The 25,058-nt window shown below is 44.6% G+C and overlaps 1 protein-coding gene across 3 annotated transcripts in view; it reads right to left on the bottom strand.

The window, feature by feature from the left end:
• HERC3 (HECT and RLD domain containing E3 ubiquitin protein ligase 3) overlaps positions 1-25,058 on the bottom strand; it is a 667,675-nt gene that overhangs the window by 151,216 nt on the left and 491,401 nt on the right. For all 3 annotated transcript variants that reach the window (XM_086961614.1, XM_086961616.1, XM_086961615.1), the window contains exons 15-18: positions 15,675-15,838; positions 13,514-13,627; positions 11,735-11,758; positions 11,567-11,656 (exon numbers count right to left, since the gene is read on the bottom strand). In XM_086961614.1, coding sequence (XP_086817740.1) covers positions 11,567-11,656; positions 11,735-11,758; positions 13,514-13,627; positions 15,675-15,838 — 392 coding nt within the window. The remainder of the gene's footprint in view (positions 1-11,566; positions 11,657-11,734; positions 11,759-13,513; positions 13,628-15,674; positions 15,839-25,058) is intronic.

The following is a 25,058-nucleotide window of genomic DNA, read 5'->3' as shown; positions in this document are numbered from 1 at the left end:
CAGAAAATTGGTAAAAACAGCTTGGAATGTTCCTAAAGAACGATTTACTTACCTTCAGTAACAATGCATCTGGTAGAGACAGTCTATCCGCAGATTCCTTAACCTTTTCCTTGCTCATGACTAGCTCAGCTCGTCATGAGGCACGGTGCTCCGGTGCTCATGACTAGCTCAGCTCTTCATGAGCCGTGGAACGCTCAGGTGCAGGGAGAATTCCCCTGCTGTGCTGAGCGTTCCACGGGAGCCGGTGCACCTGTGACAAGCTCAGCTCGTCATGAGCGACGCGCCTCAGGGCACTGTGCGCGACCACCTCCCACCCAGCACAGCGGGGGAATTACCCCCACAGTGAAGGGGTTAACTTAGAATATGCCCAGGCCTCAGACTGGATCTGGAAAACTTTCCGCTGCAGCACCACTGCGCGCCGGGGGCAGCGCCACACGGCTCCGTCCACGGACGTGACGTCAGCGGCGCACTGATGTTAGTTTTCAGCAGAGAAACATTTCCGTGCCACAACGCGGAGCCACCACCAAAAAACTGTTAGAATATGGGAACAGTGTGCGAAAATGATGAAAAAGGGAAAGACATTGAATGGTGAAAAACAGCACTATAAAAGAAAGTGCCAGGCACTGTATATTAAAAACTAGTAAAAGAAAATGAGCGGGAGCACCGCTCTGAGCAGCAACCCCGCAAAAGTGAAGGCCAACCACTCTTGGAGGTAAAGGAAGATTTAAACAACATCACGGCAGGCGACAAAATCTGCAACCATAATGTATAACCGTGAAGGACGACAAGTCCGGAACACAGGAGCTAGGACATTTAACCACAAGATGTCACCAGAAAAAGACGTTGTATACCCAATAAGAGATCAATAAAATATGGCAGAGCCAATAGACTTCAACCAATGGAGAGCAGGGGCGGAAAGAGACCCCAAGACGAAAAAGAAGGGGAGAGCGGTGGGTGGGAAAAAACATGAATAGACCCCACACTGTACATCCCAGGGTGTAGGGTTAGAAAGGATACATGACACATGAGCATACCTCCGAATTACGAGAATGGGCGTAATAGGGCATCGAACACAGAATGAAGCATTCTGTGACGGAGTGAAGTGAAAATGGCACCCTGCAGAAGGGTCAAGCCACGGTGAATGTAGAAAGCCCAACCTGAAAAGGCCCTCGCAGAATTGGGAAGAAGGGCGGGCATTAAGGAATCTGTGGCTAGACTATGTCGCTACCCGATACATCGTTACCAAAGGTAAGTAACTCGTTCATCTGATAGAGATGTCTAGCCGCAGATTCCTTGACTTAGGATACCAAAGCCATACCCCTAGAGGAGGCAGGTCTGCGACTGAACCCCATGAAGTTCCAGAGGGGACGTAGCTGTCAACAAATTGACGAAACACAGTGGGGACCGCAAGCCAGCGCAGCCACCCCAGACCATGAAGCTCAGAAAAGAGCGGAAACATGGGGAGGCAAAGGCACCACCAGCTGCCGAAGAACAGCATGAAAAGTCTGGTATGTATACCGGGTGGGAGAAAGAAAATACACACTAGAGATGTAGGTGTGAAAAGGAAAGTTCATAACTTCGCAAAGAAGGGGAACTGAACTTAGGACTGATGGATCCACAGGATCCGGCATGCCGACAGTAAGTAAAACCCAGAGAGATGGAAACTGGTATGACAGAGGCAGCGCATACCACTCCAGTATGCACAAGAGTAGAAAAAAAAGGACTGTTGAAGTCTGCACCAGCCAAAATACATGGGACGGCATTGCCAAGATGCCAATCCATGGCCAGAAAGTGCAGGGAGTACTAGAAACACAAGACACGCCATTACATAGTCGGACTGTCACAAGACATGTGAAAGGGCTAACAGCAATCGGTAGAAACACACAGCACAGGACTACAGTAAGAACGGTAGTCAAGCAGAGCACTGGAAGATACAGAACCACACCGTGTGGATGCAAGAACCACACGTGAGACCTAATTGCAAGAAGGCAACCGGCTAAAAAGGGCCACCAGGCAAGCCAGACACCCACATAAGAGCTCGTAGTATGAGCATACCGGGTCAACACCCCATGAAAGCAATTATACCAGGGTGCAACTACAGGTTGCGCCAACACTAATAAGCGTGCCACACAGTGGTTGTATCCTGGCGCAAAATGAGGACAGGGCGTCACTGGTGAGACCTGCGCCTGAACTGAACAGAACAAAAGCCCTAGGGATAGGGACGGGCAAAGAAGAGCAGCCATCCAGGGCAAGATGATCACAGATGCTGAAAAACGCCCCCGTGAATGCAGACAAGGCAGAAGCCAAACAGTAAGGAACCCATACCAAGGCTTAGAAGTACCACCAACAGCTAGAATCAACTGCATCGAAAGTGCAATAGAGAAATGCCAACGTGAGGATCGCATAACAGCAGAAAAGAGGCCCATAGCAAGATTTGTGGCGAAAAACTCCATAGGAGCATACCAAGGCTAAGGCAGCTACCCAATAGCCTATAAATACGCCACATAGTGTAAGTGTCTACCCCTGCAAGGGGAGTCCTCTTGGGTAAAGCATACGTTCAGAGGAATGAAAGGAAGACAGAACCAGCAGTCCGACTGCACTGAACAAATACTGAGCTGGCGGAACAACCGCCTACACCATCCGCGTCCCATGGAAAGAACCCAGGACTCCTTTGAAAGTAAATTACCAAGGCATAATTGCCGATAAAGAGGAAAAAACACTTTAAGGCAGAAAGTCGTGCGCAAAAGTCATGGCAGTCCAGACATGAGGCGGGAGACCGCTGAATCTGCGTGGCTGTCAAACAGGTCCACGCCATTGAACGGCAGATCTCTAAGAGCATCCCGAACATTGTCCGGGAAACGACTGTTGCGCAGCCAAGCATGACAACAGACCGAGCAAGAGCTCGTCCCACCGAGTCAGAGGCGTCATGGGAAGAGTGGAGGGAAAATTGTGCCATTCTCCCTGCCATCATGCAGAAGGCGGATCAAGTCCACTTGCGGGCCTTCTGGAAGTGAAGAAAGACTGTACTCAACTAAGTCCCAAAGGGTAGAAGATGCGCGTGCGAACACACAAGCCGGATTCAATGCGCGGACGCCAGCAGAGGCGAAAACCTGGCGACCATATGCGTCTAACCACCTAGATTCGCTGGTGGGAGGCAACAGAGGCAGGGCGGAGGAAGACTTAGTCAAAGGCCGCCTGAACAACTAGGCCCTGAGCCCTAGGGTGAAGGGACAGATACAGCGGATCATTTGGGGCAGGACGGTGTCAACGAGCTATGGCCCGATCAACAGGGTCACCCGAGGAAGGCCTCGCCCATGTGCTCAGCATGAGGTCAAACAAAGCTGCCCCAAGGGGCAGCAAAGGCTCCGCTTCAACTGGCTCCCTATGGAAAAGATTCAACAAGGGATCAGAAGGTAGAGAAACCACAGGGCGCTAAAAACAAAGAATAGCTGCCGCCCTGTGAATAGCCCATGCATAGGCAGCACTAGCCTCAGTTGCCATCCGGGGAGAAGACAATAACCCATCAGTAAGAGATGGCTGAAGAGTAACCCGTCCACTAGACCGCAAAAGCGGAGGAGCCTGAGGCTGAGCCAGAGGCCACGCCACACAAGGTACCTGCATCATCGGCCGAAAAGGCCTGAGATCAGGGGAGTCCAGAGGAGCCTCAACCTGTGGCATAAGAGGAAGCATACGGCACCGGCGTTGACCGACGTCGCATGGGAGTCACATTAACGTCAGAGGAGTCGGTGGGATATCAACCTCCTGAAATAGAGGAGACCTGGACGTCGGCACCGGCGTCGACGAGCCGGAGTCATCTGGACATCGACAACCTCCAAAGGAGGCTTGGGCTGGGTTCTGCCCGACGTCGACCCCACTGCAACAAGTGAGGAACAGGGCGTCGAGCTCGGCGGTGCCTCAGATGTCGGCACAGGAAGCCCCTCAGGGCTGTGCGGAGACTGACAGGGTGGGCTAGACGGGCAACTGGGAGGACCCACTAAGCCGTGTCCCGTCGGCTTCATATCGGCTCCCTAACCGGAATCGATGCACACAGCCAGTGCAGGGGATGAATCAGCGGGGAGGACCAGACATGAGTGCCTTCCACCTATATGGGACCCAAAGGCGCACTAGGGAGAGGGGGTGACCTAAAGTAAGAGTGGAGGGCTTTAGAATAAGCCTCCATTTGGAGTCGTGTTGCTCCGGCACCCAGAGAGGGGGGGTACGGAGGAGACGACCGGACGCCTGTTCCCAGCAGGGAGCGAGAAGATCAGGTGCCATCGTCTCAGGTATGGGAGGAAGATCTCCTGGACTTGCGCCTCTGAACGACATCTGCAGGAACGACCTCGGGAGTGGGCTCGATCCTGAGAGGGAGAGCGGCGACACCAAGGTGCTGGACCTGACAGCCGTGCGGCCTGCAATTTCATACAACGATCCTGCAAGGACTTCGGTTTCATCCGCTGACAATCGTCGCACTCTTTGGAGTCGTGGTGCACCCTGAGGCACCACATACAGATGGAGTGTGCGTCCGTTACAGACATCTGACGTGCACAGGTCTCGCACGCTTTAAAGCCCGAAGGCATTGCACACTGTTCCAGGACGCCAAAGGCATCAAGAAGGCTAAAAAAACAGGTCTAGGAACCGCTGGTTTTCCAGGATCCTTGTTGGGACGCGGAAAAGGAGAAAACTGACGTCAGCGCGCCTGGAGGGGCATAATGGCTTTGCTGACGTTACGTCCGTGGATGACGTCAGGGCGGAGCCGTGCTGCTGCTGCGGAAAGTTTTCCGGATCCAGTGTGACACCCGTGGATATTCTAAGTTAAGCAATCTGTGGCTAGACGTCTATCAGATAGCAATTCCAAATGTCACAGCAAGCAGCTATTTGATGGAGTGCATGTGAAGCCTTAGACATGACTGTAACCTTTGAGTCTGGTAGGGTAAAAATGGGTAGGTCGCTTCCTGGACGGAACAAAGGAGCTACTTTCAGATTGCCACTCTTTGCCCAGCACTGGAAACAGATAACACATTGTGGTGATTCTGGTAATTGTGATTCTTGCTCTTCCACCTTAACAAACATGGCATATAGTGAAAATCATATAAAGTTTCTGCGGAGCATCAGTTGTTATAATCTTGTAAGACTGTATCTGCGTTGTTCCCAGTGAAAGACCACATTATGCTTCAAACAGTTGTTCGGAGACCCTGAAGGGGTTTTCCCTGTCCATGTAGCATTTCGAGCTTTAGAAATGTCTTAACTGAGCAATGTTCTCTCTTCTAAAGAAATATGAATCTAAACAAAGACAAGAAGCATATTACCTTGATTTAAGGGAAACTTTGGTAAGGAACTTTAGAATAAAGGGAAGGAATCATTTGAAGCATAATCTTATGATTGACGCAAATTGTATATAATTCTTCAAATGAAAGAGCTTGAAGCTCATCAAGCATTCTGGAAGAGGTGAAACTGGCACAAAAGCGATCTTCGAAGTCAGCATATCTATGCCATGCACTCAAGAGGGCCATATAAATTCCCACTGGGAAGGATAATTAACAGAAGGATTGGGATGCAGACAACACTCAAAATGGTGCTACACAACTTTAGTTCTCCAAAATGGCAGTAAGTGTCTGTAAGTAAGCAGTAATGTCTAACAAATAATGTTTACTGGATTCCATTTGGATTGGAGGGCCAGTAAAATAGGTAATTCGAGTTAGACTGCCATTCAAAGAACTTGTATATTTATTTCTAAAGTCCAGACTGATTCAGGTTTTGTTTACTGGTGGAATCTTTTCCCCACAATATAAATTGCATTCTTCCAAGATATGGATATGTGCCTTAGCTAACATTTCTGGAGTAAGACCCTCAAGTTACAATTAGGAAGAGGGTGCAATGTTTTTACTATTGGTGGATGTCCCAGAAGTCAGGGAACTTGAGAAATCAGAATGCTGCTTTTCAAGAGCAATAAATGAGCTATGACTATCAACCTGCAGTTAAGCAATCTGGATTTCCAAAGATTCCCCATGACTTAAGCATTTCGGTGTTTAGTCATAAAGAGACTACCGAGCCCAGAGTCAGACAATCTTATTCTACACTCAAACACTAGACACAGATGCTTTTCATAGAAAAAGTCTATTGGTGGATAACCATTGTTTTGAAGACAATCAGTAATGACCTTTTACTGACCTGCCAGACACACAGAGCATGAACAGGTTTGCTGAAAAGTCTCCTTTCTCTGTTCCCGCCTCTTCTGGATGGGAATCTAGAAGGAGAATGTTGCTGCTGTGGGACAGTCTGAAACTGGAGTAATCAACCAGTAAAGACCAAGGGTCTTATTAGGAGGTTGGCGATGGGGGAACGCATCGCCAAACCTATGTGTCCACAGTCTGCCAGATAACAACTTTTACAGTCACTGGAGGGCTTCATGCCCTGCAGGAAATGGAGGTGCATGCACACAGGGGGGCTGCATGCATCCCCAGGCCCAGAGGTACAAGGAGGCTCTATAGGGCCCCCTTTGTTTCCTCACCACCACACTTTTCACGGCGGGCTCACTGCAGTGAAAAGTGAGGTGAGGAGGAAACTCGTAATATACTAGGTGGGCTGCATCGGCCCCGCCAAGCTTGTGGCCTCAAGTTTACTGTAAGGCCGCAAGGGATCACGGATCCTTGCCAGAAGCAGCGGTCCCATGGTGGTCTGACCGACCTACTTGTCATAGGGCGGTCGGACCACAGGTGCATTGAAAGCCGCACCGCCACTGTGAGTTTGGTGGTCCATCAAACCGCCAAACTCATAAGGCCCTAAGAACCACGTTCCTCTGTGTTTTCTCAGACAGTACTTTGCAACAGTGTTGCATGTGAGAACTTTTACAACTTTGTACAAGTGGAAAAGAGGGAAAAATGTTATGCTAAGTAAAATGGTCTAAAAGTTCAAGGTGATGGATGTGAAAGTAGAGGAAATGAAAATGAAATGAAAATATGTTTTGTAAGGTGCTCAAATGCCCTGGGGTGTCTTGGCACTGGTAGCACAACAGATAGATGGTTTATGACAGCTAATTATGAAGATATGGGTTAAAAAGCCAGGTTTTAATATTCTTTCTAGAAGCTAACAAGGAAAAACTGGTCTTTAATTTGGTGGCTAGGGCATTCCACCATTTGGCTGTGCCACTCATGAAACCTCTAACCCCCGCACATTCTTCTGAACTTGGGCACTTTAAGGTAACTGCTGAATATGATTGAAGTGGCCTAGCATTAATATATCTGGTCAATTTATTTTTTAAATAATCTGGGCCTTCTCAATGTAGGGCCTTAAAGGCGATACACAATGCCTTAAAGTCTATCCTCTTGACAACTGGCAGCCAATGAAGTTCCTCAAGAGCCTTAACTGCTGAGATTTGTCTAGGTATTCCCAGCAATAGGCAAGCTGCCAAATTGTGCAGAATTTGTATCTTGCATAGAAGTTGTTTCTGTATATTAATAAATAGGCCATGTCTAGCGTGATACCTAGTGATTTTACAGAGTCGGCCAGGGTGAGGTTCCTGATGAGCGCATAGATAGCCTTTAGCCACTCCGCAATTTGGAGGTTCTCTTCTTTGTTCGAGATAAGGAGTATTTCTGTTTTGGCTTCATTAAGTTTTAGGTGGTTACTTGACAGCAAGTGTTGGACTTCTCTCAATGTGTCGTTGAGTCTTTGAATGTCCTTGATGGAGAAGGTTTTCAAGTAGATCTGTGTATCGTCTGCATACTGATGGAAGGGAATGTTGGCTTTTTTTGAGTAGGGTGGTGAGGGGTTCCATGTAAATGTTGAAAAGTTGCGGGGAGAGCAGGGAACCTTGAGGGACTCCCCTGCTGACTGGGTGTAGGTTGGACGCAAAGTTTTAGATTTTGATTCTTTGGGTGCGGTTTTGTAGGAAGGAGGAGAACCAGTGGAGAACCACCTCATCAAGTCGGGCCCATTCTTGAAGAACCTTAATGAGAAGTTTGTGATCGACCGGATCGAATGCTGCTGATAGGTCTAGGAGAATGAGGAGGCATCATTGGTCCAAATCAAGTGATTTATGGATATCATCAATGACGCCGAGGATCACGGTTTCAGTGCTGCAGCCTTTTCTGAAGCCAGACTGATGAGTCAAGGATTTTGATGCTATTCATGTGTTACCATATGCCCCAGGCGTGCTGCTCTTGAGGGGGGGTGGGGTAGCTGTTGGTGTCCAGTGAGAGCTCGATCTTTGGTGATCTTGTCATTAAAGAAGTTGGCGAAATTGTCGTACAGTTCTTTGGAAGCCAGCACTGAGGGCGTAGCAGGCTTAGAGGTTTGTTGCCTAGTGATGTTAAAGAGCTCCTTGGGTCTGTTTTTTGCGCTGTCTAGTGCGGTGCAGAAAAACTTGTTTTTGCTGTTCTTGATGTGATTGTTGTACTTCCTGCGAACTGCTCCGAGTTCTTCGCGGAGGATAAGGATTGTTCCTCCAGCGTCTTTCAGTGGCTCTTAGTGGTCTCCTTTCGGAGTTGATGTCCGAGTTAAACCATGATCTGGAAGGAGAGACCTTGCTTTTTTTTTTATTTCAGGGGGGCTAGTTGATCAAGCATGGCCAGCATATTTGAGTTGTAGAGCGAGGGGAGTTCAGTTGTGGTGAGGTGATAATTGACGCTGGGGAGGAGCGAGCTTATCCTTTCTTCTAGGATGACAAGGGGAATATGGGTTAGATTTCTAGCCCATTTGGGGGAGTTTTGCAAGGGTGGCTGGGATAGAACTTTTTGGTTGATGTGGAATAAGATCATGTGGTGGTCCGACCAGTCCATGGGGAGAATGTGGTCGATCGTAACTATCTCATTGAGCGATAATGGCATCCAAGGTTGCTCCTTTATTGCGCATTTCCTCTGAGCAGTGTTGGGATAGATCATTGTCACGGAGAAGATTCTTTAGGGTTTGAATTAGCAAGTTGTTCACTTCATTCCAGCGTAAGATTAGGTCCCCAAGAATAAAGTTGCTAGAGTCTCCGAGGGAGCAGTGAGCAATCAAGTCGGAAAAGTGTTCTCCGAATGCGGAGGTGTTGCCTTTAGGGGAGTGTGATAGAGAAGATGGCAGAGTATTGCTCTATTATCCTTTGTCTTGATGTTGGCGGTAAGACATTCAAAGGTGCTGTATTTGAAGGTGTCCATTTCCACGATGGCGATGTTGTCCTTGTGTACGAGAGCTCCACCTCCACTTTGTTGATCTTTTCTGTCTTTGTTGATAATAGTAAAGCCTGGGGGCACAAGTATATCCAAGCTTGATGAGGAGAGCTCATTTAGCCAAGTCTCCGTGATGAACGCGATGTCTATGTCATGAGAGAGGATGGCTTCTGCTAGTTCAGTTGCATGCTTGGAGGCTGATCTGCAGTTTATGAGCATGCAGTTGGTGGAAGACCCTTCTTTGCTGTGGTTCTTTCCTGGGGGGCCTAGGTGTGGTGGTGAGGAAGGGCGGGGGTCTTGGGGGTTTAGGGAGGGGGTAATCTGTTTCGATACCTATGATCTCTTGGATTTTGGGGAGGCGGTGGGGGGGAGAGTCGTATGTTGAGGCTAGATTAGCCGCTTCTTCTGAGGACATTGCGGATTTGGTTCTTATGGGTCTCTGTGTCGGGAACTCTGTATCAGTTCTTATGGGTCTCTGTATCAGGGTCGCGAGGGTGGTTAAGGACCCCGTGGGGCATGTTAGTTGGTTAGCGCTGGACGGAGTGGGAGCCCTGGGAGGGGATTGCCTGGGCTTTCGTGTGATGCCCTTAACTCCTCCGTGGCCATAATTAGAGCCAGTTTTCTGCTGGGAACGAAACCCAAACTGTGCATGATCCAATAAATTGTGTGATACCAGGAATGATGTAAGCTCTCTGTTAATTGCCTTTTATGCAATTTTGGCAATGAAGGGAAGCCTGAAAATATGGTGATAATTATTAGCAACGAAAGGATCCAACTGGGCTTTTTGCTAACAGTGGGAGCACTGAGGCCACTTTCACATTTGATGGAAAGGAACCCTGCCTAAACATTTTGTTAATAATTGGCGTTAGGGCGCCACAGGGGGCAGATGCACGTCATGGACTGCTCTCCTGCAGCAATAGTTTGCTAAGTATAAATCCTGCTCCAATGGGGCACAGAGGCACGGGTGCAAGTGCGGCTGCGGCCGGGGGTGCGGGTGGGGGGCACGGGGAGGGTGGGTAGAGGTGGTTGTAGTATGCTTGTGGTCTTGCCGCTATAGTTACAGTTTCTCTTATTGTTGTTTCATAAATAGCTTATCTGTATGTCAGTCCAAACCGGGGGGCCTGCCCAGCATTCTGCTAATGGGAAAGAGCAGAGCCTCCTACATGGACCTTCATGGACAGTCCTGGACTCTTTACCTGGTTAGGAACCCCACTATCTAGCCAGCACTGGGTGCTTACCCCACGTTATAGCGGCTGCACAACCTAAATACTGTGAATTGAACATGTAAAGTTGCTATGTTTGTGAATATCTAATTGCTGGGCTTATGTGGAAGATGTTCCTATTGTATTACTGAAAGCCTGGGAAAAAAGAAAATGCTAATAAAACAGATTTGACAACAAAAACAAAAATTGGCGTTAAGACACCCGCTTTAGTTCTAGGAACCCGATGTAAGCTGTCTGGAGATCTCTGAACTACAGCCCAAATAAAAGATAAATCCTACTACCCACTGATGAAAGGGTGATGTACCTAAACACTGTATGGACTATGACATTTTGATTAAGATCTGGCTGCAGTCTAATAGCCTAGAATTTGGCCTTCTTACACAGATGCACTTTGGTCTAAGTCTAAGACATAATGTTTAAAAGGTCAGAGGACCCTTTAACTCTGGTCAGGCTTCTGGATGGAATAGCGCATTCTCATGGTACTAATATTTCAAATGGTCTTTAAAGGTTGTGCTATTCTATTTATCTTTCATTTAGAGTACAGCAGTGATACTATATCTATATATATCACTTTGAGAATAAAATTGTGCAAGGAGGTTTCTCTTTGTTTTAATGGGGGAAACATCCTTACCAAGGTGAACAAACATTGACAAAGCCAGTGGGTGTAGCCTTAGCAAGGCACACCGTTAATTAACACTTTAGAACAAGCATATGCCACAAAATGGGAAAAAATGAAGAAAACATGCCAATGTCTAAAACGGACAGTCATATCCTTGCAATACATTTTTTTAAATACAAATTAAAAGAATTGCCATAGCATCTATTTTAAATAAAACATGCTGATAAAAGATACTACTGATCTGAAAGTAAACCTATATTTGCATTAATCAATACAAATACATTGAAGTGAACAATTTGGCCCACGAAAAGAATAGGAATATTAGAATTTTAAAAGTTTTGACAAATAATCTGGCATATATGGTTGTTACTAACTATACTTTGTGTGACTAACTGAGAGGGCTTTGAGGTTACAGGTGTTAAAGAAGATGAAAGTGGTTGCATAGACTTTCAAAGGCATATGCAATAGTCTATGATGGAAATGATCAGTAAGACCTACATTTAGGTTAACTTGGTTGATTGACAATTCCCAAGAACACGAGAAAATAGATTGTTCGAAAGGGTTTATCATGTTACCTGCATCTGCAGCTCTGCGTCAGTTTGCAGCATTTTGGTCTTGGCTTGAGCATCAAAGATGAAAGGGTAAGAACAGAGTGTCACAGAGTCCTGAAAGGAAAATGGTGTTAGTATGACTCGCTAGCATAGTACATGACAACACGAAACTTCAAAAGTTAACATAATTACCTGCATGCTTGCTGGTCGAACTTTCTGTGAATAGAAGGGAAATTTATTTAATGAAATCATGTATCTGCTTTGATCAGATTAATGCTTCTATCAATTAGCAAATTAAGATAAAAAGAAAATATTAGCATATATGTAACTAAAAAACACAGAGGTAACAGATAACATTTTACTTTTCTGGGAACAGCTAGATTACAGTTTGACCAAAACACAACTATGTAACTGGCTGTAACTACACTGTAACTCAGTGTACTTCCACTGCACAGCACTTACACAGAATGACAGTAAAGTTTAGTAAGGTGGAATTTGTGAAAGAAGTACTAGAAACATAACTGGGCTGGGCCTTTTGCCTTCCGGAACCAAGTTATACCTGATAAAGGCAAAACCAGTCTTGGTTGATTGTGTTACAGTTCAGGGAGGACCTCCGGAGTAGCTCCGGGCTTATAATGGCTGGTATAAACCCGGAGCTCCAACATTCCAATGTTTCTTTGTTCACAGCTCTGGCTGTTAACAAAGGCTTCAGGAAGCCTGAAGAGATTTCAGTCCCCTCGCGCTCCCTGAAGCTTTGTTTTGTTAGAACATTCTGCCCTCTAGTGGTAGAATGTTCTAATAGCCTTATAGCCCTTCGCAGCTGGGCTATACCAGTTATTAAAGTCCCGCTCCCTTGTAAAAGAGGCTGGAGTTGGCCTTTAATAGATGGTATAGCCTGTTACGGCGAGCTATAAGACTCTATTAAACTATCTACGAAAGATGAGGCAGTATGAAAAAGAAGAAAACTTAACTGAAACCTCCCACATAATCATTATGACAATTTATGTTCGCTTGCTCAGATACACTTTGTGCGTAAGATCCATGAAGCCATAAGGTATCTAGCTAAATCAAATACACCGGCCTGGAACTGCCCATCCTTAACATGCAAAATGCTTTCAAATACCTCCTTGTGGTCAAATTTCTGAACCGGGGCAATAGCAATTTTTTCCTCTGAAGGTCATAAGCATGACAGAAAAAGAAATATGATGTATGGTCTCTGAAAGCCCTCTACACGCTGGACAACGATCTTGGTACTCCACTCACAGATAACAGCATTAAGATTCACCAATATGCTGAAGATACACAATGCTACATGATCGTCTTCTCTGATTCAGGCTCCTTAAACACTGCCTGTACATCATCGAGACCTGGATAAACAGCGCTTGCATTAAGCTCAACTTAACCAGCACAGAATTCCTGTTATTTGCCTCAAACATCAAAGAAAAAACAATACTAACCTGGCTTAATCACATGAAACTAGACTGCCCCAAATCCAGACTTTCACCAAATGCAAAGTCACTTGGATAAACCCCCAGACACCAACCTCACCCTCAAGGAACTATGACACAATTACACCATAAGATCAAGAGACCGTAGACTAAAGTGTAAAAAAGAAAAAACTAAGTGGCAAGCCTTTTCTGTTTATGCACCCAGGATCTGGAACAACTTTTCAGTATCCATCAGTACAGCTCCAATACTGCCTCACTATAGAAAAAAGTTGAAGCTGTACTCTTTAAAGAACACTACAAAACAATGCATTACCCATCCAAAAGCCAGGTACCTTTCCTATCACTTGTTGACTTAATGCTTATCTTTGACTGGGTACATGGCTATGCTGCATTTTGGCAAGTTTGTGCTGTAGAAAAACCATATCAATACATGCATACAGAGTACGGTTAGTTATTTATCTGTACATGTGCACATTTTGTTTATTAATTGATAGGATTCCCATTTTCACCCAAGAGTACTCACCATTCCCGCTTGGTTTAGAAGCCATAGGAGGTAATCTTCCTGGATATCCACCAAGCTGGAAACCTCCGGTATATAGAATTTGTCGTATTCAACATGTGCTGCCTTCACATTTACCTGAGATAAGAAAGAAGTAACAACAACAGAACGTAAAATAAAGTTAATTACTATACAAGATTGGTTTGCATGATCCTAAACTTGTTCACAGAGAACGCCGTAGTTCCCCTACAGGATGCTTAAACTGATTTGGATCTCACAGGGTGTAAGCTATAATGTATGATAATACATAACCAAGAGATAACACACTCTCCCTACAAAAATGCAGAGAAGGTCAACAAAGAGCTCAAAAGCAATATGTTACTTTGCAATCAAGAAACTAGATCTGCAAGCCTCTGCACAAGAGAAAGAATGGTGTGTATATGGAAGCATGCAAGGTCTCTAGATGTGACTGGTGAAAAGTGAAACAGCTGAAGTGCAGTTGAGCTGCACCCTTCTTCTACCAGTAGGAGCCAGTGCCAGGGACATCACTGTGGGGAAAATAAATATTATTTCTCCGGTTTGGTTTTCATCACCTAAGGCATCAATACAAATGAATTTGGATAAAAATATGGGCTACATATGACGGGCAACAATTTGGAACGTGAGCCCTTCTGTAATTCAAAGCCACTGATTTCTAAGCATTTACATGATCAATACTGTGCCCGCTGCTGGGCTTTCCTACTCTGAGGGTAAAATACCCATAACATTTCAAAATAAATGACACTATAAACGGCTTGCTGGCAATTATTTGTTTTAGTCAATGGTGAAATATACAAATTATGATTTTAAATACAGGCTAAAACATGAATGCAGAATTAGCTCCAACATTTGTTTTACACTTATGTAGAAGCTGTCTTACCAATATTTGATAACTAAACCTTTTGAGAGCATTTTTCTATAGGCAAATCTGGAGCTGAGGATAGGTGGTCATCCATTCCTGCCTTTGTAGAAAATAATTGCCATTACAGAACCAGACAGGTTGGACTGTGTTGCAAAGCAGCTTTGGTACCTATGAGACAACAAAGCCTTGTAACCCATAAGACAACAAAGCTGGGAGAACAAAACAGAACTTGGGCACATTACTATTCCAAGTGAAATCCTTTTTGAGCATAGTATAACAAGTATCTCCCCCTTAATAATGTAATGGATAAATGTTTCATGACTGGGGAACACTGTGTAGAGAATCATGCCCGCTTCCCAATTTTCTACAAATAAGTTAACTAAAGGACAGGGATAACACAATTTGCCACAGGTCACACGGTCTGGTCAAGGGGAAGCACACATTTACAGCAAGGTGTATAGCTTTTTTTCAAATTTGTAACTAAGCCACAGGAGGTCATGTCTTGGCCCTCTATAGGAGTTTGTCAATAAAGATCCATTTTAACAAGCACCCCTCTTGTCAAATCAACCCTCTTGTGCAATCTGTCATGTACCTTTGGTCTCGCTCCATTATGGGGTCCCAGAGTCAGGGATTTAAAGCTATGTAGTGTGTGTACATCTCACTGCACACTTTTAAGCACTACTTCCAAGATTGTGCTGCTGTATTTTAAGTTTAGGCCTAGAGTAAAAGCTATATAACCCGAAGGGATGATCAGAGAATAAACCCCAGCGGTCTCAAAGCAATGGTTGAAAGAGGATTACGCAAAAGGGGGAAAGCCAATGATCCCTGAATGCATATCTAAACAATTAGATAAAAGACCGCAGCAGTGTCAAATCAAATCGAATATGACCGCACTGAAATTAGATGCTTCCACTTGACTGTTTTATGCATCAATGTGAAAGACTTTAATTTGAACCACTATACTTTTCTCTTCTCGTTCCCAGGGCCATTGTCAAACCAATTTTAGACATGTCAGGGTATAATAGGGTTTGGTTAAGTTCAAGCAAAAAATCAGAGACACCGTCCATGGTTTGAGAAATGAGGGAACACAATCTGTGTACTGATCAGACAAAATGGAACAAATGACTGCCACGCACACGCATATCAGGGGAACATTAGTACATCTATCAACCATGAACAGTCATACCTTTTCCAAAGCATAAGTACCTTCTGAGGATTTTCAGTACAGCAAATTCCCTTATACCATCAAACCTACTCCCTCTTCTTCCATCTAATCCATCATACCTTGTGCAGTTTCTCTAGTAGCCTGAGAGCAGCAGTGATGTAGCTGGTGAAGAGAACAGGGATCAGCAGTGTCTTTCTTCCATTTAGCAGGTACACCACAGCAGCCTTGTAGAGGTCAACCAGCTTAAAGAAGTAGCTTGGACACACTTGGGACCACCAGTTATCTAATGACAAAAGCCAAAACAGAAAACAACTTAATGCAAGAGTAACTGTAATTCTCTCATTGAATAGAACAGGTAGTATTGCACAGCTTCCGACTGGTGGAAAAATGAAACCACCAGAATGTCAGCTGGCTCAGAAATCTAGGCATTTAAAAAATATTTATCCTAAGGGAGAAATAGGAATACATCTTATGCATAAAGTGAAAGCGAGGGACGGAATTAGGAACATAGACTGGTGAGGACCGATAACCTCATTACCGCCACATGTTTTAAACATGTTTACTATGACTTTAAATGTACAGGTGAAAGAACCTTTTACCCTAAGACAGCAGAGAAGAATTACTGGTCTAGGACCATCTGACGAAAACTACAAGAAAGAGCATATACCCTTAAAATGAAATGCATTTGGTAACTTTCTAAGATTTCATCTGCAGTTGTCAACGTGACTTCCCCTACTGCTACTGCTACAGGGACATGCAGTTGGTTCATCACTGGTAATAATTATATTTATTATTATTTTTTACATGGTCGATACTGAGCAGTAGTACATTTTCCAAACCTTTACTTACTAGAAGTAAATTCAAAGAATGATTAGGTACTTTGATCTCTGAGCTAAAGTAAGAAGGCTGCGAAGAGAAGGTGCAATATCAATCTACTCATCAATATATATTTCCTTTAGCAGCAGCATCAATAGGTCTATTGTCATCTGTAGGTCAGCTCAAAGTCACCCTACCTCCCTTCTGAACTGAGGTTTTTACTTCTATTTCAATATGTATGAAATTAGATTACACAAACCTGGTTAGCCTTCCTTGCAGCTATAGGAACCACAATTGTATCAGTAAAAAAGCTAACTAGCTCTGCTGAGGTAACATTAAGTGGATCACGGCTTCAAGATTTCTTCTTAACCCCTGGGGATTTTGAAATAGTTATGCTGGAATGTTACAGGTTTGGCTTCTAAGGTGTTATTTGAAGATTGGTGGAAGATTGTTAATAACTGCGACACCATACGTCTGCAAGAGACTTGGGGCACGGGTGACTTACTCTTTGATGGGTACATATGTCCTCCATCCCTGTCCATCACCCTCTGGCCTAGCCAAGAGGGTTCTGGCTACTTTTTTTAAGATCAGCATTGGTGCAACATTGAGCAGTTGTCTCCGGAAGGGGGCGGGGAGAGGAGGGAAAAAGTAAGCCTTATATCTTAAGTGGGGTCCCAACTTTGGTTTGGTGATACTAAATTCTTATAACAATGACTACTCAGCCAGATATAATACGATGTTCCTCCAGCTTTTCAATTTTGTGGATACAGTAGAAAATAGGAATTTATGTTTAGGTTCGCCTCTCAGTCTGATGTTGAAGGGGACTTTAATGAAAAGTTGAGGGTTTCCCCAATATTGTCTGCAATTACTTATTCAACTTACTCAATGACATGGGGGAATTCAGATTCTAGGGGGGGGTTATTTTACTCACATTCTTGCTGTCTCATGAATTGGAGAGTGTGGTTACTAATCTCTCATCGGGCCATGTCCTGACATACTGGTAGGGAGTCTGGTGTCACCATTGATTACATTTTTATTTCTAGAAAGTTACAGCCACTGGTTAATGTAGGGGAGGTCTTGCCATTCATATACAGTGACCATAATCCTAGTTAGCTCATATTGGGCATTCCGGGGAGAGAGACAAAGCGGAATACTGGACAGAGGCATCCCATTATTACAAATCCGGGCGCAGATTAGACTCATAGACCGCCAACATAGAGAGTATCATGAGCAAACCTCTTGAGGGCTGTAGGGGGATGATTAACACCTGCTTAGATGAAGAAGTAGGTCTCGAAGCTAGGCTAATCAACTTTGCTGATTTAAATTCACACATCATGGAGCTGCTAATGAAGCCTGTTGGAAATTATATGAAGGGCAGAAATTCCTGGTTTGACAAGGTATACAGAGAAGCCAATAGGCTGCGAAGGGAATTGAAATGCATACCCAGGGATCAAGAAGAGATAAGAGCTTGTAGAAAAGCCTATACCCAGGCACTGAGGAAGGGAAACTGACCAGAAAGAAAGAAAATGGGAAGCCCTGGTGCACTCTTGCCAAGTTAAAGACCTGCTGGGTTTCTGGCAGGCTGTACTTGACAGCCCTCCCCTAGGTCCAGCTACCAATAAAGTAACCTTCCACATAGGCCCAGAGGAATGGGTATGTCCTTTCAGACGGGCTTATCACTCTAATGGCTTTACCCAAGAAAGTGGCCCTGTTGACTGTATACTGCCCTTGACGATTACATTTTCCCAGGAGGAGGTATTCATTGCTATAAACAATAGTCCTTCTAAAAAAGGTCCTGGCGAAATACCCATGGACATATATGAGGCTATCTCTGAGCTGTGGGCCACTCTGCTTACAGGTCTTATTAATTCGGCATGGGTTTCCATCCTTCTGGCACTTTTCTATCATTGTGCCAGTCTTTAAAAAGGGCAATGCACAGGACAATAAGTGCTATCATCTAATAGTGTTATTGTATTCTACAGTTAAAATCATTGGTAGATTAGTACTAGATAGGCGGCTTCTTTGGTCCATGGATAAGGATATCCTCTATCAGGTAAAATATGGTTTCAAAAAAGGTCAGGGAACCATAGAACATGGATTAAATCTAAATCTTCTAATTTCCAAGTAAAGGTTTGCTAAATTGAGCCCCATTTATTTAGCATTGATGGCTCTTTTGTACACATTTGATTGCGTTAATAGATCCAAGTCGTGGCCTACTTTAAGCACTCTGGGCCTGGAGGAGGATATGGTAACTTTCTTGTGGTGCTTACATATGGAACTGAATGCATCTGTGAAGTACGAGGATGGTAGGGAGTGCGCTGCCCCTTTCCAGTTCAAACGCGGGGTACGGCAGGGTTGCCTGATGGTTTCCATCTTGTTTTTACTTTATATCAATGGTGTGGAAGCATCTTGAACTAAATTGTGGGCAGATGCCCCGATGATTAGTAAAAAAAAAATCTGTCCTGGTACTCTTATATGCAGACGATGCCATGCTACTCATTAGGACCACCACCAGTTAAAGATCTTGATTTCCTCCTTTTTGCTTTTCATAAAGGACTTGGAAACCAATTTAACAAAAACTTCTACCATGGTGTGCAGCCCAAAAATGCTAAAACCTGCTGCATCATAATTAGGGGTAAGGTACTGAGAGAGTGACCCTGTTCCCATATCTTGGTATAATGTACGACAATGCCTGTACTTTGACTCTGTGTGTCAATGACAGAAAGAATCCCTTTCTGTGGCGACTGGCACTATTTTTTCCCTCGCCTCATCAATCGGCAACAAACCTATTCTCTCCTTACTTGAAATATATAGTAGGAAATGTCCGCCCATACTTACTTATGGTACAGAGGTTTTGGGTTATCGAGATACAAATAATGCCCTACTGGAAGAAAATAGGGTGTGTTGCCGGCTCCTGGGATTCCCTGTATCCACTTGGCATTTACCATACACCAGGAACTGTGTCTGGAGTACTTCGAGGACCAGATAAAATCTGGCAAACCCTCCTGCTGTGGTAATATACATGGTTCAACGAGTAAGCTACCCGGAATAGAGAAAATGTTTTGGACTGTTTATCATGTGACTTTGGGAACAGGATATCCCGGCTTAAATATATCCGGGACCCAACATTAGCCCTAGGCTGCACATTCCTTTATGAGAAACCCTCAGACATTTGTAACAAGCATTTGCAATGCAATAGGTCTCGCAGCATTAAAGTTTGAGTTACTGGCATTGTAAATGATAATGCTTTGCATTAATACATTTTTTTATTTGCAATTGGTATATAAATATTGTTTGTGAATGGTTAGCTGTTGCTTATGCTAACAGATTGGTTTTCTTGTCGAGATTTTTTTTTCATTATCCAACCTTTATGTTTATTCTCTGTCTGAACAGAACACTGATTCCTTGGTCTTTGCAGCATAGGCGCAGAAGGAATGTCTGCTCTGATGGAGTGTGTTCCTTTGCTGGTATATCCAGGTCGTCTTTGGGGTTGTCGATCCCACACCGTCTCTGTGCTCTAAAGGTGGCCTTCTTTTCTTCCCTGCTGGTACTACAGTCTACAGTCCTTTCGTAGCCGGTGGTTAAACGCTGCTGCTCTCTCTTGGTTTGTATTGATTTATCTGCTTTGTCACAGTGCCCAAGAGATTATAAACAGCCAATTTGCCGCAGCATTACAAGTGATGGGACAGTAAGTAAGGCAACGGCTTGTAATGCGGTCTGTCACTTCATGCCTAGGGTCTCTTGTTCTTGTGATAGGACTGCAGTAGTTTCGTCATCCACTGTGTAAAACCTGAAAGGGTCAAAAGTCAGTTTGGTAGTCGGACATTTTATATTTATCATCGGGGGTAAGTACTCCTCACGGTTGCAGTGGACTGATGGAAGCCAATTGTCCTGGGTGTTTGTGTACAATGCTAAGGTGTGTTTCGTCACAATGCCATATGCTTGCTTTTGAATGACTGGGTTTTTTCGTGAGAACGTACTACATACATACCATTGAGGTAAAAATATCAATGTTTTCAAAGCATTCACGTGCAGACCGTTTTGAGATTTTCAAAGAGAAAAATTAAAGCCCAAATGTCTCCACGTGCAATATGGTTAGGCTGTGGGGTTATAAGTTTAAACCTATAATAACTGATGAAACCCCACTGAAAGAAAAATAGCCCTCACCGGTAAAAACATATAAACACTGAAAAAAGACCTGCACAACCACAAACTAAATGCCATTCAAAGAAAGGAAAAAGAAAGTGAAAGTCATTTTGTTCTTACTGAAGGGGTCAATAAAATGTAACTTTGTTATACAAGCAACAGTAAGAAAGACTGGCTAACATTATTCTGCTTGAGTTTTGTTCTGTAGGGATGCCACTAAAATATTGTTTCTTCTTCCTTTTACTTTTTTCAGTTTTATGGCCTTTGGTCTAAAGATGCAGGGTTTAGTTTCACGTTTTAGTTTAATTATTTTATAAACTGTAGAGAATCAGGACATATCAAACTCAGATTTGATATTTTGGCTGCATTTGATTCTTTCACTGATAGGTAAAATGGCTATTTTCATAAAAATCTTTCCTAATATGTGTCATCACATATACCCACAGAGAATGGGTAAAAACCCTTAATACATCAGACCATAGTTTCTAGTGGGTCAGTATTGAAAGTAGGCGAATTGCCAACACCTCAGACTTTAAACATTAATTGCAAGGTATAGTGACAAGTATATAAATCACCAAGCATCTGGGATAGTGGTGAAAACGTGACACCAGACTTTTGGAAAACATGGAACGCAGTGTCACTTGTTATGCTCTGCAAAAAAGGTTCTTTCCAAGTTCAACAAAGATTGGAGTGCTATTGTTTGTATTTGTAGGGATTCAGCTACGTATATAAAACATTTGCGTGATGACCTGTCAAAATTGATACCCGAGCTGAAGTGATTCCCTGTAGGAGATCCTTGCCACTTGTTAGATGGTATGCTGAAAGCATCTTTACAATCTTCAGAGTTAATGAGGGATGCTATTGATTTTTTTAGTCCATTCTGGAGCACTGTTTTCTTGTGCCCAGGAACTAAAACGCAAATATTTATAATTTCGTGCTTTATGTGGCATCAAAGAAAGAGTCATCCCAACTGTGTCCCTTAGCTGACGGTTCTTAGCCCAAGGGGCTATGAATGCTGAGAGGGCCTTTTCACAGAGGTTTACATGGGAAGGAAAGCACGAGCGCACATGACCAAAGACTCACTGAAGAAGTGTTTATTTATTTATTTATTTTGAAAGTTTTATAGAGCGCGAACCAGATCCTTGCGGATATCAGAGCGCTTTACAAGCAGTGAAATTTTTTTTTTATACAAAACAATATACAATAGCATAAATAAGCAGAATGAGATATAAAAACATAATAAGGCAGTACACAATACAGAAATACAGAGGTGTGTGGATAAAGTGTGCATAAAAACAGCCAAATCTTGACTCAGATATAGAGAAAGGTGCGGGCCGAGAGAGCCAACATGCAATGTAGATTGTCTGTTTGCATCTATATAGGTCGTGAATGTCAGAGAGGCTCATGTGAATTTTTCCATGAGGATCGCCTTTACTTCCTTTTTGAACAGTGCAGTAGATGTGGTAAGTCTGGTTTCTGGGGGTAGTGCGTTCCGAATCCTAGGAGCCATCCCTGAGAAGGAGTGTTTGTAAGTTTTCACCTTGATAAATCTGTGTGGCTTCAATAATAGGCTTTCTGCACTTCTTGTGGATCTCTTGCCTCCCGAGATAAGACAGTTTCCGAGAGAGATAGCTGGGTGCTTTATGGTAAATGGCTTTGTGGGTTAAGCATGCTATTTTTAGGTGAATCCTGGCTTCCCATGATAGCCAGTTCAACGCTTTCAGGTCAGGGGAGATGTGAGACCTTTTTTTTGAGCCCGTGATGAGCCTGGCTGCAGCGTTGATGGTTGCTCTTAGTGGTGCTGTTGTAGCTTTGGGGAGACCGCAAAGGGACACACTTCCGTATTCGATCCTGGGGATAACTAGAGCTTGAACTGCCGTTTTGAGGTCGTTTTTTGGTAGGAAGGGTTTAAGTTTCCTTAGAATATTAATCTGAAAATTTGCACCTTTTGTTGCATTGGCAATGTGTTTATGCATTTTGAGGTTGCCATCAAGGGTTATACCCAGAGATTTAGCTGAGTCAATGATTGTCGGTTGCACCTTGAATGCCGTGAGGTGTTTGAACCAGTCCTGGAGGAGGGGGATTTTGGAGGGTGGAGATATGAGTAGGAATTCAGTTTTGAGTGCGTTAAGTTTGAGGTGGTTCTCAGTTAGCCATGTTTGGGTTCTCAACAGTGTTTGGTTGAGTAGTATGACATCTTCAGGAGTCTGAATCTTCAGATAGAGTTGTGTATCGTCTGCATACATGTGAAATTGGACGTTGGATGCTTGCAACAAGGTAGTAAGAGGTTCCATGAATAGATTGAACAGTGTGGGAGATAGAGCGGACCCTTGTGGGACTCCAAGAGTTACTGGAACTGGTTTGGAGAAGAAGTTATTGACCTTGAATTTTTGGGTCCGGTTTTGAAGAAAGGAGGTAAACCAATTGAGCACTGACCCTGATAGACCCATTCTGAGGTTCAATAGATCGGTCAAGTTCTCATGTTTGACCGTATCAAAGGCAGAGGAGAAATCTAGCAGGATGAGTAGGCATGAACCATTCTGGTCGAGTATTTGTAGTGCATCACCGATAATGTGAGTCATGGCTGTTTCAGTGCTATGCCCTGCTCAAAAGCCAGATTGGTGATTGTCCAGGAGGTTGAAGAGGTCAATATGTTTTGTCAATTGTTGGAGGATGCATTTTTCCAAGAGTTTGGCTAGGGTAGGGCTGTTCGAAATAGGTCGAAAGTTGTTAAGATCCATCGTGTCAGCTGTGGTTTTTTTTAGGATGGGTGTGACTTGCCCTATTTTGAGGAAGTCAGGGATGCACCCTTGCTGTAGAGAGCTGTTGATGATCTTGGTCCAGAGCGGCAGGATCATAGGGGTTAGATCTTCAACTGCATTAGCAGGGAGAGGCTCGGTGGTATGATTGGCTGGCTTGAGGGTGCTCAGAATCTTGCCTATAGCTTCTTCCGTGTATGGGTCGAAGGAAGACCAAGCTGCATCATTTTTTGTATTGTATTCAAGTATTGTATGGTGTACTACAATAAGATTAATTTGCAAAATCTCTTAGGACCTCATATACACTATACGTACACTGTCTATATACCATGTTCTTTCAGTGCAGAAAGCCAGCAATGATAAAAGCAAAATGTTCCATAAACACCGGAAAAACACTTTTTCTGTTGTTTTTAGTGGCGTGAAAATGTGTAACCACTGATAACAACTGTTTTTTAAAATATTGAAAACACTGAAAAAACCCCACCAGAATTTACCAAAAATAGAAACTGAAAACAGGACAGCCTAAATATGGTTTTGTAACCAGGACCCTCCGCAGCGCCCCGTTGCAGACGGCGAACTGACCATTTGTGACCCCCCCTCTTATCTCCACAGCCTCCGCAACTTCCAGGATGGACAGGAGAGGAGAGATATAGCTGCGACGAGGAGGAAGAGTGCGGACCCTTTAAATGGACTGAAGGTCCAATGGAGGAGGAGGAGCCACGTACTACGATAAGAGGCGGTGTCGATAACCCACAGGTGTGTTACTACACCGGAGGAGTGGACAGTGTGAAGCAGAGCAGAGAGGCGGGAAGCAGCGAGGAGGAGTGGAGCAGAGGAAGGAGAGAGTTGGATCAGCGAGGAGAGCGTAGCCGAGACGGAGCGGCCGGAGACCAGGGAACCGAGTGAAGCCCCTATCTCCCGAGAACCAGCTGGGGCGGAGGACCAGTCGGGAGGAAACAACGGGAGGAAAGCCAAAGAGTCGGAGAAGCCAGGAGGCCAACACCACGAGCCGCCCAGCCGTACACCAAGAGGGGTACGGCTATCAGAGGTGCGTAATCGCTTCCTAGGTTGGTTTAGAAAGAAAGGCAGACGCCTGACCTAGCTAAAAGTGATAACCCTTATCGCCCCGGGATCCCTGCACAAACCCCCACCCCCTTACGACCTGCCCATTCTTGCACTCGTGGTTTCCCTCACTCCCCCTCCCCCCTGAATACAGATAAAACATACGCTGGTGTACTGATAAGAGCCTCTCTTCTGTTTCCCCCAGCAGAAGGAGGAGTTCCGTCCGCAGAAGGGAGGAGGGAGTACTCCGGAAAACCCGGCAAGAACGCAGTCGATCACCAAGAAGAGGAGCGGCGAGAAAGACCTGTACAGATAGATTGCTGGAGAAAATAAAGCCGAGTAAAACCAAGACACGTCTCTTGCCCCTTCCTGGCCCCGCGGCTACAGTGGTGGAGAATGCGGGCATAACCTCCGTCTGTACAACCAAGAAGGAAGAAGAAGTTCAAGTGCTTGTAAAAGGACAGGAAAGATTGGAGTGGCTGGCCGAGCAGCAACTACGTGCAGCGGATGCTGACCGGGAGATCATAAAGGCGGCCGTGGCGGCCCGAGCTCTCGATCCACCCCTAGTGACTGGGCAGGTGGCTGTAAGCGGAGTACCCCATAACATAAGCGAGGTATCGTTGCAAAAGTATCAACCCGGTGAGGATCCGGACGCATTTTTGCTTAACTTTAAGAGGGCTGCCAGAGCCTGTGGCTGGCCAGGCGCGAAATGGCCGTTCT

Source organism: Lissotriton vulgaris, chromosome 3_1, assembly GCF_964263255.1.
Source record: "Lissotriton vulgaris chromosome 3_1, aLisVul1.2, whole genome shotgun sequence".
Taxonomy (NCBI): Eukaryota; Metazoa; Chordata; class Amphibia; order Caudata; family Salamandridae; genus Lissotriton; species Lissotriton vulgaris.
This window is presented reverse-complemented; position numbering and strand designations above follow the sequence as displayed.